At 42.6% G+C, this 18,234-nt stretch overlaps 1 protein-coding gene across 1 annotated transcript in view; it reads left to right on the top strand.

Moving 5' to 3' along the window:
* The window catches only part of STX18 (syntaxin 18), a 1,377,880-nt gene that overhangs the window by 532,267 nt on the left and 827,379 nt on the right, over positions 1 to 18,234 (top strand). The window contains exon 4 of the mRNA XM_044062606.1: positions 9,674 to 9,751. Within this exon, the coding sequence (XP_043918541.1) occupies positions 9,674 to 9,751 (78 nt within the window). The remainder of the gene's footprint in view (positions 1 to 9,673; positions 9,752 to 18,234) is intronic.

Raw genomic sequence — 18,234 nt, 5'->3', positions numbered from 1 at the left:
AGCGGATAGGGCATATAAAATAAAATAAATAAATAAAAAAGTAATAAAATAAGACCACTGTATAGCAGATTATCTAGGTAATCCAGGATAACGGGTAGAGAGGGCTGTGCCGTATCTGTCCCTTAGCCTGAATCCAGGTGCAGAACCTTTTCCATTTGTCAGCACATGACTTTTTAGTGCTAGGGCATCTAGCCTCATGTAAAACATCTAGAACCTGTTTACTAAGGTTGGCAGATTGATCAGTGATCAAGGAATAAGCCAGGCTGCCAAATTGATGGTCTGCAATTGTGGATGCATGAATTCTCCTTCCGTCTGGGTCAGGGGGGTTGGGGTCTGAGGGAGATGCCATGGTGGCAGTGGGGACAGGCTGCGCAGCAGTGGGCACCAGTGCTGGCGAGGCCAGTCTGGAGCAATCAGAATTTTCTTTGGTTTTTCCTCCCTTTTTTGAGCAGTACCCTGGTGATGAGAGGTAGTGGGGGAAATGCATAGACCAAGAGATTGACCCAGGAGAAGGATATGGCATCCACTTTCCAAGCCATGCAGTGATGCTTCTTGGTGCAGAACTTGCTGAGCTGATGGTTGGTGTGGGAGGCAAAGAGGTCGACCTTCGGGGTGCCCCATTTCTGAGTCATTAGGGTGAATGTTCTTCAGTCTAGTTGCCACTCATGTGGGTCCAGAAGATTTCTGCTTAAGTGGTCTGCCAGAGAGTTTAGAGAGCCTGGCAGGGATTGTGCTGGCAGGTGGAGTTGCATGGGAGAGGCTTTGTGCCAAAGGGTCATGGCCAGCCTGCATAGAGGGTAGGAGCGAGTCCCTCCCTGCTTGTTGGTATAACATATCACAGTGGTGTTGTCTGTTTTGATCAGGAGAGCCTCTGGGGAGAGAAGGGGCCTGAAAGCTGTTAGTGTGTGCTGGACAGCTAACGTCTCTTTTTGGTTGGTGTGTAGATGGATTTGCTGTAGGCTCCATTTGGCCCTGTATGCACCTGCCGTCCAGTTGTGCACCCCAGGCATAGTCTGATGCATCTGTGGTGAGGGTCTGGGTGGCGGGGGGTGGTGAGAAAGGTAGGCCCTTGTTGTGGGAGCATGCTGCTGCCCACCAAAGAAAATCTTTCCTTAGGCAAGGTATCATTGGTATAAGAGTTTCCAGGTCTTGAGAGTGTTGACACCAAAGGCTTTTTAAGTACCATTGAAATTTCCTTATATGTAGTCTGGCATATGGAATGAGTAGAGTGCAAGATGCCATAAACCCCAGAGCTTGCAGGATTTTCCTTGCAGATAACTGGGGTCTGGTGGCTAGTTGTGGGAAGTAGGCTATCAGGTAGGTTTGCTTTTCTGGTGTAAGGAATGCCATCTGGGATGCTGTGTCCAGGCATGCTCCCATGAAATGTAATCCTTTGGGTGGGTACTAGTTTGGATTTCTTTTCGTTGATAGTGTACCCTAGGGAGGTCAGTAGGGACTTTACAAAGGACAGGTGCTGGAGCAGCTTTACCTGACTGTGTGCCTGAATTAGGCAGTCTAATTATGGGTAAGTTTGGATATTCCTTTGTGTGCAAAAGGCAATGGCAGGAGCCAGACATTTTGTGAAAACTCTGGGAGCAGTAGATAAGCCAAAGGGAAGCGTAGAGAACTGAACGTGCAGAGATCCTGCCCTGAAACGTAGATATTTCCTGCATGATTCCCTGGTAGGAATGTGGAGGTAGGCCTCTTTTAGGTCTAGAGTGGCTAGGCATCCTTGAAGAGCATGGGTAGCAGTTGCTGGAGGGTGAGCATTTTGAATTTTAGTATCACCAGGAAGGTGTTTAGACTCAGTAGATCGAGGATGGGGCACCAGGTGCCTTCCTTTCTGGGTACCAGAAAAAGTCTGTTCTGCAGGAATGCGCTCTGTTGCCCTCATAAAGAGCAGGGAAAGGACTTACTTTTTGGCCTCTGCCCACTGGTTTGGAGGTAGATCTGGGAACCCTTTTGGGGTTGGAAGAGTGTGGAAATCAAATTTGTAACCCTGGGACACTATGTTGAGGACCCAGCGGCCATTGGTAATGGTGGCCCAGGTGCTTGTGTGGAAGGAGAGTTTTCCTCCTAGAGGCAAGTGCAGGTGGGCAGAAGGAGGGGGTGGGGGTGGAGAGTCATCGTGAGTTCTTACCATGAGGGGGTGGCTTTGAACTCCCTGGTTTTGAAGTGGAGGAATGCCACTGCTTTGATCTCTGCATTCCCTGTGGCTGCTGTCTGGGGGGGGGTTTGCTTCCCTGGGGTCTGAGCTGAACTGACCTGGTGGGGGCAAGAAAGGACCAGTGCTTGGAGGGGCAATACCTGCTGAACCTGGGTTTCTGGACCTGTAAGAAATCCTTAACTGTCTGCATAGATTTAGCTTTTTCTTCCATCTTTTTTAAGACCTCCTCTGCCTTGGTGCCAAATAAGTTGTCTTTGTGCAAGGGTGCATCCAATAATTTTGATTTGACATGGTCTGGCAGGGGCTGTTCCTTGACCCAAGCATGTCTTCTAAGGACAGAACCGGTGACTGCTGCCCTGCAAGAAACTTCTAGGGCGTCAAAACCACAGTGTAAGGTATGCTTAGTTACTTGACTTGCATAGTGCATCAAGTCTTGTAACTCTTTAGATTCTGCACAAGCAGGAAAGGAAAACTCTTTGTTTGAGGAGTTCCATGGTAAGCTGCTGATATTTTAGCATATGGAACTGACAATTTAGTGCTCTGATAGCAAGAGTAGCAGATGTGTATACTTTTTACCCCATCTGTCTAGTGCTCAGGAATCCCTTTCTGAGGGGGTGGGATTCTTAGCAGAGGTTGCTTTAATTCCTTTAGGCCCTTGAGAAATTACCTAAAGGTCAGCAGTAGGATTTTTGAAAACAAATTTGTGTGAATCAGGGACTCTGTAATACCTGTCAGGTTTTCTGGGAGCAGTAGAGAGGGTGTCAGGAGTCAAACTGGATTCCAGGAAAACATCGTCCACAACATCCAGGACTGGGGGAATGGCCAGGGGTCTGTGCTGTGGAAGATCTAAGAATTCTCTTGAGTCTCCTTTTAGACTAAGGATAGTCCTGACATTCCCATTGGAAATGCTCCCTTAAGGTGTGAAGGGTTTCCCCAAAGGAAAAGTTCTCGGGTGGAGAGGCTAAAGGAATGAATTCCTCTGCATCAGAATCCTCATAAGCAGAGAGGGGTTGCATGTCTTCATACTCAGATGCATCAGAGTCATCAGACTCCTGTTCAGACAAAACTACTGTGGACAGATCTCTTCTTTTGGAAGGGGTAGCTTGACTTCCCCTGATCAGCGTAAGATCTTCTGCCAAGGAAGCAGGTGCCTGAGATTGGGTCGTTGGTTTTCTGGGTGTGGTTCATACCCTGGGCCTTAGAAACTCGGTAGTTTTCGAAAGAACGGTAGACGTGAAATAAGTCATCTGTTTGTGTCAAGAATCGATAGTGTGAAGTACTTCCTCGGAAGCCAGTGCCTGATCAGCGACTCCGCACCCATCCAAGGTAGAGACAAACGCAGGATCCTTAGTCGAATTTGTGGCATACCGGACTCTGAAAGGGTCTCAGTAGTGGCCTGCAAATCCACAGAAGCGGACATCAGGGGCTGCGAAAGCACCTCACTGAGGACCGGAGAACTGACGACTAGCTTAGCAGAAGCATCGTCGATAGGTTTGGACCTGTGCTGTCTGTCTCTGTCTTTATCCTTACATTTTTTCTGAAGATCTGCTAAGGGATGGCTTACCGAAGCCATATCAGAATTCAAGGACTGTACGCGAAAATATCTAGCTACAATAAGGGCCCGACGATGTATAGTTCTGTCGTCAAACAAAGCACAAAAGCTACAGCAAGGGACGTCTTGGTCTGGGCCTAAGCAAGTGACGCAGTAAGAATGAAAGTCTCAGTGTGGTATTTGTTTTCCAAAGGAGAGACAATTGTTAACTTTTTCTGACATCGGTTAGAGCAAGAAAAAAGGATCCCCAATGGGGTACTTAGGTTTAGAAGACTTCAGCTTCAGTTTGGAAGACGAAACTGAGGTAGCGGCCGACTGGCACTCGTGAGAACTGCTTCAGGCTCCTCGGCAAGAAAGACTGATGTAATGGCATCAGCTGCCTTACTTTATACTACTGACAACCTGATGTCAGTTCTGAAGCGACAGCAACCAACGCAGAAATACTAAGCCTCTGGTATTCGGGCTGGCTGAGGGCTACCCTGGCAGGGATAAGCCAAATGTGATGACTGCAATGGTGAAACACGAAGAACATCTACATTTATGGTAAGTGTACACAACTGTACTTTCTGGGTTTACTTTTTGCTCAGAAACTCAAAGAAAAATGGATGCTGAAAAGCTCTTAAGAAACCGAATTCAAAAGCAGACCCATCTTGAAGATCTGCTAATTTGATGAGTCCTGTGGTTTCTGTTACATTTTGTGGCTCCTTCTGCCACAGAGTTGCCACTCTGAGCATGTATGCTTTTCCTGGATTCCCTCTTATGCATAACCTTATGTTTTTTAGAATTAAACTTGTGCTGCATACCGTGAAATTTCAACAGACCCCTTTCTTGAAACTGGCCTCTCCATGTGTGACCTTCACTCAAAACATGATGTCATCATTTAATAGATTACCATTTCTGCCCAAGGCTTGTGTGAAGTGTATCATAAATGTAAAGTGATCCAGTTATCTATCAGAATTTTGTAGCAAACCAGTTGTTACTGGTTTGTCTTCAGATATTACTTGACAGTGCGATATCTGTCAGCATTAAAATGGCTGTTCTTACCTTAATCTAGCTCAGCAGTCAACCTGGCTTCATTCTTTTTTAACTTCAAGTTATAAATTAAATACATTGCTGTATTCAGAAAAGATGAGCACAAAAATCCATGTAACAGCAAGGCAGGCAGACAGCAGTAAAAGATCCAAAAAACAGTATAAAGTTATTTATTGAATGGGAACACTTTCGTAATGAACAGCATTGCTTCATCAGACAAAAAACACAGCACTAAATCCTCGTATATACAATCAAGCTAAAAGCAGTAAAAGCAATTATCCAATCATACTTGACAAAACTCCCTCCAAAACACTCCCTTGTTAAAAATTTTCCTGCTCACTTAAAAATTAAGGCGACAGCAGTCAGTATTATGTTGCATTGTAGGGCATATCATTTCAACTTCCTAGATTTCAAAACAGGTCTTATGGGGATAGAATCATTCAAGTCCATACCTCCGATGTGCCCCAAGTGTCAGTATCCACTGTAAGTTGACACTCTGTCCTGTTAATAAAATCCCCCATTCTATCACTCTCAACCAAAGCATACAGAACTTGAAAAAGAAAAACATGGTCAGCTTCTGCTTGCAAGGTATGATTCGCCAAAGCACTGTAGTCAGGACCTTTCCTAGTGCAGTAATATGATCCCTGATGCGTTCCCATAGACGGTGATTAGTTTTACCTACATAGAATTTAAAACAGACCTTAGAGTGCGCTATGTATATGACATTCTTGCAAAATTGCTTACGTTCAATAAATAACTTTATACTGTTTTTTTGGAGCTTTTACTGCTGTGTGCCTGCCTTGCTGTTACACGGTTTTTTTTGGTTGTTGCCTTTTTTGAAGTTCTCCGTGGACTTTATTTGGGGACAGTTTAGTTTGTATTGCATGGGCTATCATAACCAGTGAGCATGGCAGAAGGTATTGTAACTGGAGAAGGAGGAGATACTCATGGAATGCAGAACAGCAGATTGTCTAGTTTTATGTCTATGCAGCAAAATCTTTACTCTGGTGAGTTACCGGCTGTTACCAGTGAGCAGGATTTGTTTAAAGCAACTGATTATAAGGTTCATGAACTGATGAGAGGGATTGAAAATGACTTGTACAAGTTTAAGAGATTGCAGTGTCCGTGCTATCACCTTGAGGCATGTATAAATATGAATGTTGTGTCCAGGGGCCTTAGGGTTCTAATTATGCCGACTTATGGGGATACGAATCGTGCTCTACTGGCACAGTGACAAAATTAATTTTGAAACCAGCCGAGCTTATTTAAAGCTTTTAATTGATTTTTTTCTGCCTGTAGAGATGGAGTTGAATGTTAAAATCGTTCAACAACAAAAAGATCCAGTGAATATTATTGATGATGCACCCGTTGATTTGTTTCTGAATGAATTGATTGAGAAGGTGCTTGGCTACAAGAAGAGGTTGCTGCAGCAGAAATGGAAGAAACTGGCCAGAGATGTGAATGATTTCACCAACAACCATGTCTTTACTTGGCCGAGAGCCCGGGAGCGGCAGGAAAGAGAACGAGATGATAAAGGTTTGTAATCTACTGCTACAGCCAATCAGCGGATACCATTGGAGGTGACATCACCCGCACCTGTTGATTCAGTGTATTCTACACCAATAGCAGAACTTCCTCTCATGGTGGATCGGCTGTGGTCGATCCGGTGCTGTAGTGAGGCGGAAGATTATTCAGCCTCAGAGGGATCAGGTTTTTCCTGTATTGCCTCTTCCATTTCGTCCTCAAAGGAAGAAATCCCATGAGCAAGAAGGGCAGCGAGGAGGACAGAAGAGGAAGGAACCACCACTGTCCAGCAATATGAGAACTCTAAAGAAAATGTGGGGCACCAATCAGGTGGTCTTGTGTGGAATATTTCTCGGTATGTTTAACCAATGCCGAACAGTCGCTTTTAAGTAAAGGTGTGGGCTTTATTCCAACTGTGAAAGCAGACATTACTGATACACTGATTGAATTGCAAATGTTTGTACGCAATCTTTCTTTAAGAATGACATTTAATAGCAATGAACCCACTGTTGGGACTACTTTTAAAAAAACAAGTATCTTTATCAGCAACTGAGGTTTTTTTTGCATGCCTGTGAATCTGATTTGTACAACTGTTTGGAGCATAGGCAGCAGCTTAAGAGAAGCAATTTATCTGAAGTTGAACAACAAGCTTTTTATGGTTTGCAGAATAATACTGAAATAGTTATTTGCCCAGCGGATAAGGGGGGACCGGTGGTAGTTCTAGACAAGGACTGCTACTTTGATGGGATTCAACTGCTGCTACAATATAATAAGGTGTATAAAATTGTTGAGTTGACTATTGTAGGACTTATGAAGGATATCATTTTTAAGTCTCCATGAATGTGTCTGTCTGGAACTGATAACGGGGGGGAACTGTTTGAGTACTTTAAAGTAGATGAGCCACTTGTACCACAATTGCATGGTCTCCCAAAGGTCCATAAAGACCCTGTACATCCTATTTTCAGGCCCATAATAGCAGGTGGTGGGTGGCTGACCGAGCCATTTCAATATACTTGGATAAACAGCTAAGAGTAGTGTTGAATGAGTGTTCCACTATTTTGAGAGATACAGAACACTTTCTACGAGATTTGTACAGTGAGACTTCTGGGTCAGGGAGTGAGGCAATAGAAATGTTGGTCACTCTGGATGTGATATCATTATTCACGTGTATACCCAATCAAGAGGGTATAAGTATGGTCAAAAATTACTTAAGCAGATATGGCAAGTTAGAGGTCCAACAGATGGATTTAATTTGTTTGTTGTTGTAATTAGTTTTGGAGCATAATATCTAACACTTGTTATTGGCATATGGCAGGTGTGGCAATGTGCACAAGCTGTGCCAACTTGTATGCGAACCTGGTAATGGTGGAGTAGAAATATCAACATATGTGGTGATCCCCATGTGTATTTTTATCGACATTTCATCTATAATCTTTTTGTGGGATGGAAAGGAAATGAGGAGGCCCTTCTGAGATTTTTTTCAATACTTGAATAGTAGCAGTGACTTTTTGAAATTTACCATGAAGTGCTCTACTGGGAGAATTGATTTCTTGGATGTAGAGGTAGTGAGAGGTGTTTCTGGTGGTTTATCCACCAGGATGCACAGGAAGGACCGATACCGCCTGGCGTATTTGCACAGGGGTAGCATGCATCCCCAACACATTTTCACTAATATAATCAAGGGGCAAGCAATGAGAGTTTCACATTTTTCCTGTGAGGAACAAGACTTTAGTAAAGGCCTGGAAAATTTGAAGCATGAGTTTATGGGGAGGGGGTACACTCAGTTGGAGGTAGATCATGCCTATCAGATTTCATGGCCTCCAACACCTATCCTATGCGGACAGGCTTAAATCACTATCACTTACTCGGTATCATACAGATTTCTCAGAGGTGATCTGTGCCTTGCCTATAACGTGACAAAAACACTTGAGATCTTAAAGTGTATAACAGGACAACTCCACAAACTTCTGAATATGCAGTAGTGCACGAGACTGTAAACTCCACCTCAAACTCCAGTGTGCTGGAAAAATACATCAGAAAAAGTATCTGATTTCTATGACATCAACTTTTTGCTGCATGTGAGAATTAGAGGTATTAGCTCTAACAACAGCTTGCAGCTTTTGCTAAACTCAGGCCTCAGCACTCAAGAAATAGATGAAAATGAGTTATAGAATAGAATATATATAAATGGATGAAGAAGTGAAACCACCACAGCATTGTTCTCTCTCTGTTATGAGGTACTTTCTGCTTCACTTCAGCCACATGGATGATAAAGTACAAACTGAGCTCTTATTTACTTGCCAGTTAATGAAAAAATACCCTTGTGTTGGTTAACAGATTAATTTTATAAAAAAGCCTCCCTTTAAGAAAGATTTAGTCAGCAAAAGACAAGACGGACACCCATGAATAATTCTGTTCCTCAGTCCATTTACTTAGTTTCAAACCACAGCTTTGGGGGTGGTTCGACAATCATGGGGTTAGCTCCCCTCAAGGGAACAGGGACTGTAATTAAGTGATACCAAAAGGAGCATCTTTGGTGCTCTTGCACGCTGCATTTTTGGGGTGAGTGTGATTGAGGCATAGCTAAGTGCAGCAGAAAATGGTTCTGTATTGTGGTGGTCTTTAATGGTGGACTCACTACCTAGCTCTCAATAGTGGAATGAATAGGCAAGCATGGGCACTTGTTGGGCCCCCAAGGTTATGTGGTCAACAGAAAGAGGAATGCAAAATTAAAACAGCAACTAAAACAACTTTCTGTAGTTAAAAAAAAAAAAAAAAACTCTTCTAATGGTTTTCAACGTGCTCTATTGTCTAAACCTAATTTCTGGGGGAGGGGTCCTTATTAGTGTACCAGTAATTCTGAACTATTCCAGAGTTTATTCTTTAAACTCACTCATTCAGTAAATAACTTTATACTGTTTTTTGGAGCTTTTATTGCTGTGTGCTTGCCTTGCTGTTAATACACAGATTTTTTGGTTCTTGTCTTTTTTGAAGTTCTCCGTGGACTTTATCACTGGCTGGGGACAGTTTTGTTTACATTGCTATATTGCAGAAATGTGATTGCAGAAACACAGCAGATAATGGTGTAAGTATGTAGTTGCTGTATTCTATCTGGCTGAGTGATATGCTCAGTTAATACAGTACATTAATTGAGAATGAAGGAGTCAAACCCAACTCAACAGTATACACCTCATTAGCGGCTCTTAACCTTAGTCATTAGCACTAAACTGCTGGCAGGATTGTTTTCTGCCTTATTGCAATTGCTTGGTAATGATCTTTTATTAGATAAACAATGTACTAAAAATTATTGAGTTAACAAGTGATTGAAAGAATAGATTAGATATGAAGTCATGTTAAGTTATCTGAATACTGAAATGGTTGTTTATTTTATCCAACAGCCTACCATAAAGCTCTTCCACTTCAAGTAAAGGAACATAGAGAAGCAGTACTGGATTTAATAGATGATTACTTAAAACGTAAGATTTTATTTGTAATTTACTTTTAATCATTTGAGTATTGGGGTAGAGTAAGTAAACAGTTGGACCTGTTTCAGGCTTATCCCAGAACTTGCATGCACATAAAAATATGTACATATGTCATAGCTGTTAAAAAACAGTGTAGAATGTTACATTTTCATGTATCTTGATATCTGAATTTTGAAATTGTATATAGCTGTTTCCATACTTTATTTCTATATTTCACTGATTTTTTTCCTAAAAGGTGCTTTTCCTATCAGTGTTGCTGCTGTTAGACTGTTTATTGCCTTCTGTTAGGGATTTTTAGCTAGTAGCTTAAGTTAGTAACACTGCTCCTGTGGAATTCTCTTTACTGTCATCAGTGGACTGGGATTATTCGTCTTCTGGCTGGAGGCATTTGCTTGATCTGTCTGAGTTGGGAAGCACACAAAAGGGCTGAAAGTGTTGTTTTATTGGCTAAAGGACTCAATAGTCAGTTTTCCATTTTTTTCAGTCTTGGCATAAATTTAGCAGGTTTGTGTGGAGTTGCTCACATTGCACTGGCAGTCAACAGTGCCCTGTGCGCAAGCAACCTTTTTGGGGTTAGAATTGTCCAAACAACTATAACCTGTAAAGAAGTATAGAGCAAAAGCCATGTGTGCCAACAAGCTTTGAGCAGCTAGTTTGTACTTAAGTAGCAATACCATTAAATGTTGTACAGTTTAGTATTTTACAGCCTAGCCTGCAGCAGTAAAGCACTCTTAATAGACTTCAGTAAGCCCCAGTACACCATACCATTGTAGCTCATCAGTTAAAGGACGAGACAACATGGATATGCAGTTTTCTAATTTCTCTGCAATCGTCTTGGTGGATATATAGGTATCTTTAGACAGTGTAGCAATTGTTTCATGTTTACTGACAATCATTTAATCCTTAAAGTAACAGGTACAGTATGCAAGAGATGTAAATACATAATGTCGCTGGAGGCTAAACATTTGCATACAGGCACACATTGGGTTGTCAAAACCACTCACACAACACCTGCCAGACAGAGCACACACATATACCAGCATATGCTAAGGCACTTAAATGCAATCTTTCCTAAACAACAAAGACATCCTAGGCTGCCCATTGGCAAAGCATATCCTCAGCAAACTCAAAAGCACTCAGCAGAAACAACACCTAACACCACTCATACAGCCAGACTCAGTGGAACCCCAAATACAGAGCCTGTAAGGTGTAAGGCAAGCGGATACACGTCAAAGGACTCTAGTCAGAAGGGACTCTGTTTTAAGACATACTGATGCCTCTCTAACCAGGCTGAACAAGGAGAAGATAATGGTTAGTTGTCTATCTGGAGCCAGGATCTGCCAAATTATGCACATACTTAAGTCATTACACTACAGATGCCAGTAAGATTCCATCATAGTTCATCAAGGTATAAATGGCCTGAGATGTACCTCCCTGGAGTATACAAAGAGAGACATTGTGGAGCTCTCAGACTCTGTGTCATAGGCACTAGGCAGCATATTACCTTCACCGATAATGATCATGTCACAATATGAACAAAAGATTTGAACAGTTGGCTGAGCTTCTTATTCTAAGGAGATCCAGTGTTTGTCAGCATGAGAGAATGTGGTTAACAGAGCATGTTGCTTTGCCAGGGATGGTCGGCACCTGTCCCCTCTAGGCTTTCAAGTACTGGCTGAAATTTTGTCCGCCCACCCCCCATAGAGCCTTTTTGGCAATGACAAATTGCAAACCTACCAACATAGCAAAATCAACTCAACTGATCGTTATTTCTCAATACCAGGTGTCTAAACAAAAAAAAAATACACTCCCTCCAAGCCCTCCTCACCACTGAGAATATATACATGTGCGCAGTTAGCTAGACATGGTTTAAAGCTGCAGCGAGTATCCCAATAGTGCAAGGTTTCAGTGGCTTCCACACTTTTACACCATTAGCTGCATACACAGGAGCTAAAGGTGGTGGTGTCTCATTATTCATCAGTAACAAGCATACCTTTAGGCTGGTTAAACAGGATAACATGCTGGAGTTTCCCCTACATGCACATCACCATAGGTAAATCCTGTACTATATTCTAGCTAGCTGTAGGTCACCCTCCATGTATAAAGAAACTCACAGCACATACTTAGATATACTGGAGATGCTTGCTATCCAACCAAACACCCAACTCATGGGAGACTTTAATTACCACTATATAGACTGGGAGTCGTCCTTGGCCTCAAGTCTGCTGGAATAGAGATTCCTGTACTTCATAAATACAAACACCCTAGATCAGTTAGTGCATACACCCACTAGAGACTCCAACATATTGGACCTCATACTCACAAATGTGGGAGAATTTTACAACAGACTCCCCCATGTCATTTTCTCCCTGGTAAAATCAAACCATAAAGCTGTCTCCTTCGAAATCAGTTTGATGACCCCAGTAAACCCGTAACAGGAACTATTGAAAGGCAAACTACCTTTTATTAAATGATAGTCTGTCAAAATTCCATGCCCTTCCAAATCCAGAGAACACAGCAGTCTATGCAGAGTTGTTCACAGCAACTTTTACAACCATGACAATGGCTGCTTTAGAGGCTGCTGTACCTACCAGAAGTAAGCCCAAAACTAACAACAAAAGCAAATCACCCCAGTGAATTTATTTTTATTTTATTTAACATTTGTTTACTGGGAAAGTCCGACTTGGAACAAAGCCAGTTTTCAGCGGAGGCCCGGAGAGAAATGCTCCAGACTGATGTCTTTGTAACGTGGGAGGAAACCGGAGCACCCGGGGGAAACCCACACGAATGGAGGGAAACAAAAGAGAGATTAACTAGTTTAACACAGTGCTAAATAAAAACTTTATAAATAATGTAACATAGCTTTTGTTTGTAGAAGTCAGCATTGTCTTCAAACTAAACAGGCAACTAATGGGGCTAATTAAGTCTAATAAAGCCAATTTTGAGGTTAAGATGGCCTCACAGGCAAAAAAAAAAGAAAAACACCATAAAGCCTTTTTCAGCTATGTCAGAAACCTCAAAGGCAGCACATAGTATTGTGCTGAACTGGTGATTAATGGTGCCACATTCACTTAGCCGGGCAGTATAGTCAATCTGTTAGCTGATATACTCATTTCCAACTTTTCACCCAGCCGCCCCTGATGAAATACCCTCAAACATATCCTCTTCAGCTGTAAATGTAGAGCACGTCTTGGCTCTGTTTGCTGAGGCCAAGACCACAACCTCAATGGGCCCTAGTAATATCCTGGGAATGGATGCCTGTTGAATAGTCTAAAATATGACTAATCAGAGCCAGTGGATTCACTATTTGACTGTAGTCTCAAAACAGGCTTTGTGCCATGAGACTGGAGGAGTGCAGTGGTCATCTCCGTTCACAATGGTGGGCCATCATCAGATCCTGGAAACTACAGGCCCATTAGTTTGACTAGTCTTATTTGCAAAGCCATGGAAAGAATCATTATGGAAATGATTAACAAAGACATTGGAGACCTCCAGAAACTGATTCAACCCTATTTGGCTTTGTCAAAGGAAGGTTGTGCCTACTGAACCTGGTAGGCTTAAAAGTCACCAAGACATTGGATTGAGGGTAAAATGGTGCATACTGCCTACCTTGAGCTGGCTAAGGCGTTTGATACAATATCCCACTCAGGCATTGTTAATAGACTTACACAATTGGGCATAAACCCCTTTAATAATGGACTGGATAGTCAGCTGGCTCGTGGATAGGATCCAGGAGGTTATGATCAGTGAGACCACCTCATCAAGGAGGATGGTCACCAGTGGAGCTGCTTGGGACTCCATGCTGACCCCACTCCTTTTTGGCATCTGCCACTCTTGCTGACCATGTGTGCAGATGATTGTAAACTTGGAGCAGTCATAGAATCCCTCCTTGGACACACACACTCTGCAGGAAGATCTAGCACATATAGGTGACTGGTGCCAAAGTCAAGGCTTAAAATGCAGTGCCAAGTAATGCATTCTAGTGCCTTTTGGGAAGTCAGCCACCCTGAGAAACTCTGTCATCCGTAAAACACTCCTAAGAGTTGACTCACTAGTCAGGGATATGGGAACTCCTCTACCAACATGTGTCCAAGGTAGTAAGAAAGTCCTTCTATGTTGCTCAACTTACAAGTAAGGGCGTGGCATCTAGGTCCAGGAAAGTCATCATACCACTGTATTTGGCCTTCACCATACCCATCATAGAGTATAATGCCCCTTCTGTATGTAATTGACCAGACACATGCAGCAAATGGGATGTCCACAAAGGTTCTTTACAAAAAGAATACATACAGGGCATAAACACAATGTCCTGTGCAGATTGCCTCAAAGTCCTATTTCTGTACTCTTGTCTCCTACAGACTACTGAGAGGTGATCTGTGCCTGGCTTACAAGGCATGCTTGAACCCAGCTCTGATGAACCTTCTGCACATCCACAAAAAGCAGCAGCAGAACTGTTAGATCCAAAGACCTAAATTTTGCTTGCAATGTAAATATGATATGTTGGAAGAACATGTGTATCTCAGAGAATTCACATTTTCTGGAATAGACTTCTCATCAATGTGAAACAAAGTCCCTTCTTAGGCCTATTTAAGCGCAACTTGGACCATTGGATGGGAAATTGGAATTTTACATGTGGTTCTGGCACCTGTGTTGTCTGGACAGAGGCAGCCAGTAAATCACATCATAACCAAAAAATACCACTACATAAATGTAAAAAAAAACATAAAAACTTATAACACTTGTGTTGCATGGCTAGGCTTATAAAGGCCCTAGTGGTCATTAGCTTAGTCACTACCAAACATTAGCGGACCGGAGTTCCACTGTGGCGACCCCTAACTGGGATAAGCCAAAAGACACAACATTAACACTTATGAACCTAGTGTCCTACATTTTGTCATTATTTACACATTTTGTCATTATTTACAGAGCAAGACTGATGTATAGCATTTGTACTATCATGTAATTTTGTGAACATATATGAAGAAATATGCACACATCTGTAAGCAGCATGTGGTTTTATATAGAGAGATGAGAATATAGAGGATAGACAAAATAATGGAAAAGAGTTTGCTGTAGGAATGCATATAGGTCTGAATGTGGACATTTCACAGATTAGGCAGGGAGGAAGTGCAAGTTCATCCAGAAGAGAGGAAGACTGGTCCCATTTGGCTGTACACTGAATGCCCATCATCATGCAGGAAGCCTGTGATGGGAACTGGTGTTCATCAGAGAACATGGGGGAGTTTGTTGCAACATTCTCCCATATTTGTAAGTACAAGGTCCAATATGTTGGAGCTTCTAGTGGTCATACTGATTAAGGTTATTTGTATTTACAAAGTACAGAAATTTCTGTGCCAGCAGATTTGAGGCCACGAAGGATTCCCAGTCAATATAGGGGTAATAAAAGTCTCCCATGTGTTGGGTATATAATCAGAATGTGTTGTATGAGAGAATCATGACCTATCTTATTAGGTTGTATGTGTACGGATGAAGTACTGGTATTCTGCTTTTGTGGACTGAATTTGTTTTGTTTTTTTTACTTTGACCTGCATTCTGTGTAGTAATTCAGGTCTTTTAATGAAGTGGGCAGCGATGCCCAGAGCAGAGGAATTTGAACATAGAAACTGATTGCTGCAGTGTAAAAGATAAAGAGATCTCTGCTACAAAGTTATAAGAGTTTAAAAAGCAGAGATCTCGGGGGTGGGGGAGTTTGTAGGATGTTTGTTTCACAGAGAGCTATATTGCTTTTGTTAATGCAGAGCAGTGATGTACTGAACAGTGCCATGGTTTTATAAACTGGCAGATCCAGATTGCTGTGGTCTGTAAAGAAGAAAATATTCTTTGTGGCAGAGTGAAAACAGACATGCTGTACTTGAGATGTACAAGTAGTATTACCTTGCCACTAACTCCTTTCTTGTCTGGTAAAATAAGTGTAGTATACTCCTTACCCAGAGTAACAGTTGATTTATCATTTTCTTTGTCTTGTCTACATGGTAAAGGAAGTTAAGGCTTTGAAGCAGCCATAGACCTAAATGTTTGAAGGTTTTTGGTGGTATATAGGTGTGTACTAGGCTAATGACCACTGGGACATTTTTAAGGCTAGCTATACTTTCCAAATCTCTGACAAGTTCTGGTACCCTTGATAAGTGTACTTTAGGGACTTTGAGATGAAATGTTTGCAAGCAGGGGCCTGGGAGAGGAACCATTTACAGGCTACCTTTGTCCTTTGGAGACATAGGTGCCAAACATGGGATTGATTTCATAATCTCCATCCAATTGTCCAAATTGCACTTGAATTGGGTTAGAGAGGAAATATGCTCCGCATGAATGGGATGCCTCTTCCGGAGAAGCAATCATCTCTGGAATACAGACCTGTCTCACTGAGAGGACCTATTTATATCACAGGCAAGGTTTAAGTCTTTAGAACAGGTAATGCTGGTGCTGTTTGTTTCTCGGATATGCAGGAGGTCCATCAGAGTCTGGTCTGACAATGCATTGTAAGCCATTTGGAAAAAAATATTTCATTAGCAGTGCTCAAACAACCAGTTAGGAACTTTATAAGGAGTCTCTTGAACTAAGTAAGAGCTTCTTTCACTTTCATCAGAATAGAGAGGGCCCACCGCAAAATTTTCAGATATTTTATTTTGGGTTTGGGAGGTAAAATAAGAGGAAGTCATGCTTGTTAGAAAACTCTAACCTTGCCTTCCACATCTCCGAAGGATTACTTAATTCTGTTAATGTCCACAAGCCTGTATATCTTGGAAAAAAAACATGGTTACGACATGTAATTTGAAGATCAAAATACACAAGTTGAGGTTTGGAAACCTGAGTATCTCCATTTTGTTTTGCGTTAGCCATAGCTGCAACCTTTACTCTGAGGCAAAGAGGTGTCCAGCAAAAGTAGAGTAGTTCCTGAAGCCAGTTATATATACTTTGGAAGGTGAGTCTTTGATGTGACTGAAGATATTCATCGTGTTTCACTGTTGCAGTCATTACTCTTGGGTTATCCTGCTGGCAGGCTACCCTCAGTCGGCCAGAATTCCAAAGTCTAGGTCCGGAGTCGGTTGTTGTCGCCTCTTCCCTGACTTCAGTGCACCAGGGGTATAAAAGATGCAGCCGACGCCATTTGCTTCAGTCTTTCTTGCCGCGCGGTGCCCCAAGCAAAAGCAGTTCACAAGTGCCGGTCGGCGGACTCCTGAGATTTTCAAATCCGAATTTCGGAACCGAAGTCTTCATTAAAGCTATGTACCCCATTGGGGAAACTTCTTTCTTGCTCCAGACCGATGTCAGAAAAAGTTAGCAATTGTATTTCTTGTGGGAAGCAAATACCTCATAAGGATTTTCACTCTTACTGTATTCCTTGCCTAGGCCCTGATCACAACGTTGCTGGCTGTCGTTTTTTTGCTAGATTTAACCAACGCACTATTAAGCGTTGGTTCAATTTTGCATTTCATTACTTTGGCCGAAGATTTAATTGTATAATGCCATCAGACCAGCCAACAACCGGAGTTTACAAAAAACGCAAGGACAAGGAAAAGGATAGGCATCCGAGGTCCAAAACAAGGCCTCTGCTAGGCCAGTCGCCGGTTCTCAGTGAGGTGCTTTCGCAGCCCCTGGCACCCGCTACCTCAGAGCCACAGGCCGCTTCTGACTCCCACGTGGAGCCGATTGGGCCTCTGAATACTCAAGGTATTGGACACCTGGAAATCATTCCCTCAGATGGGTTCGGAGCCGCTGAGCAGGCATCGGCTTCTGAGGGTGTCTTCAGACCTGCACAACTATATATTAAGCCATCTTCAGCTTCAAAGACAAAGACTAAAGCAGCTCTAAAGACAAATAAACAAGTACAGCATTCTCCTACTCAGACTTCCATGCCTAAAAAAACAGATGCTCAAAATGGCCAAAGACCTAATTACTTTGATCAGGCGTTCCCATCCCCTCCTGATAAAGGCCTAGGCAAGAGACAGAGTATGATTCTTCTGATCAGGTTTCTATTTCCTCTGATTCCTCTTCTGAACAGGATTACTCCATGCTTCCCTATGAGGATTCTGATGCTGAAGAATCCATTCCTTCGGCCTCTCCTCCTGAGGATTATTCTTTTGGGGAAACCCTGAATACCATGAGGGAGCATTTCCACTGGGAGAGCCAAGATTATTCTGAATCTAAGAAAAGGCTCAGAGACTTTCTGCTACTTCCTCAGCACAGACCCCTTGCTATTCCACCTGTTCAAGACATTGTAGATGTATTTTCAGAGTCCGGCCTGTCCCCTGACTCTTTACCCCCTGCACCTGCTAAGCCAGACAGATACTACAGGGTCCCGGATTCTCATAAATTCCTATATAAAAACCCCACTGCTGACCCAGAAACTATATATCAGGGTCCCAAAGGGGTTGAAGCTTCCACTGCAAAAAACCCTGTCCCCTCTGATAGGGATTCTAGGGCTCTAGACAGATGGGGGAAAAAAGTCTACACTT

Source organism: Protopterus annectens, chromosome 2.part1, assembly GCF_019279795.1.
Source record: "Protopterus annectens isolate FY-2018-M chromosome 2.part1, PAN1.0, whole genome shotgun sequence".
Classification (NCBI taxonomy): Eukaryota; Metazoa; Chordata; order Ceratodontiformes; family Protopteridae; genus Protopterus; species Protopterus annectens.
This window is presented reverse-complemented; position numbering and strand designations above follow the sequence as displayed.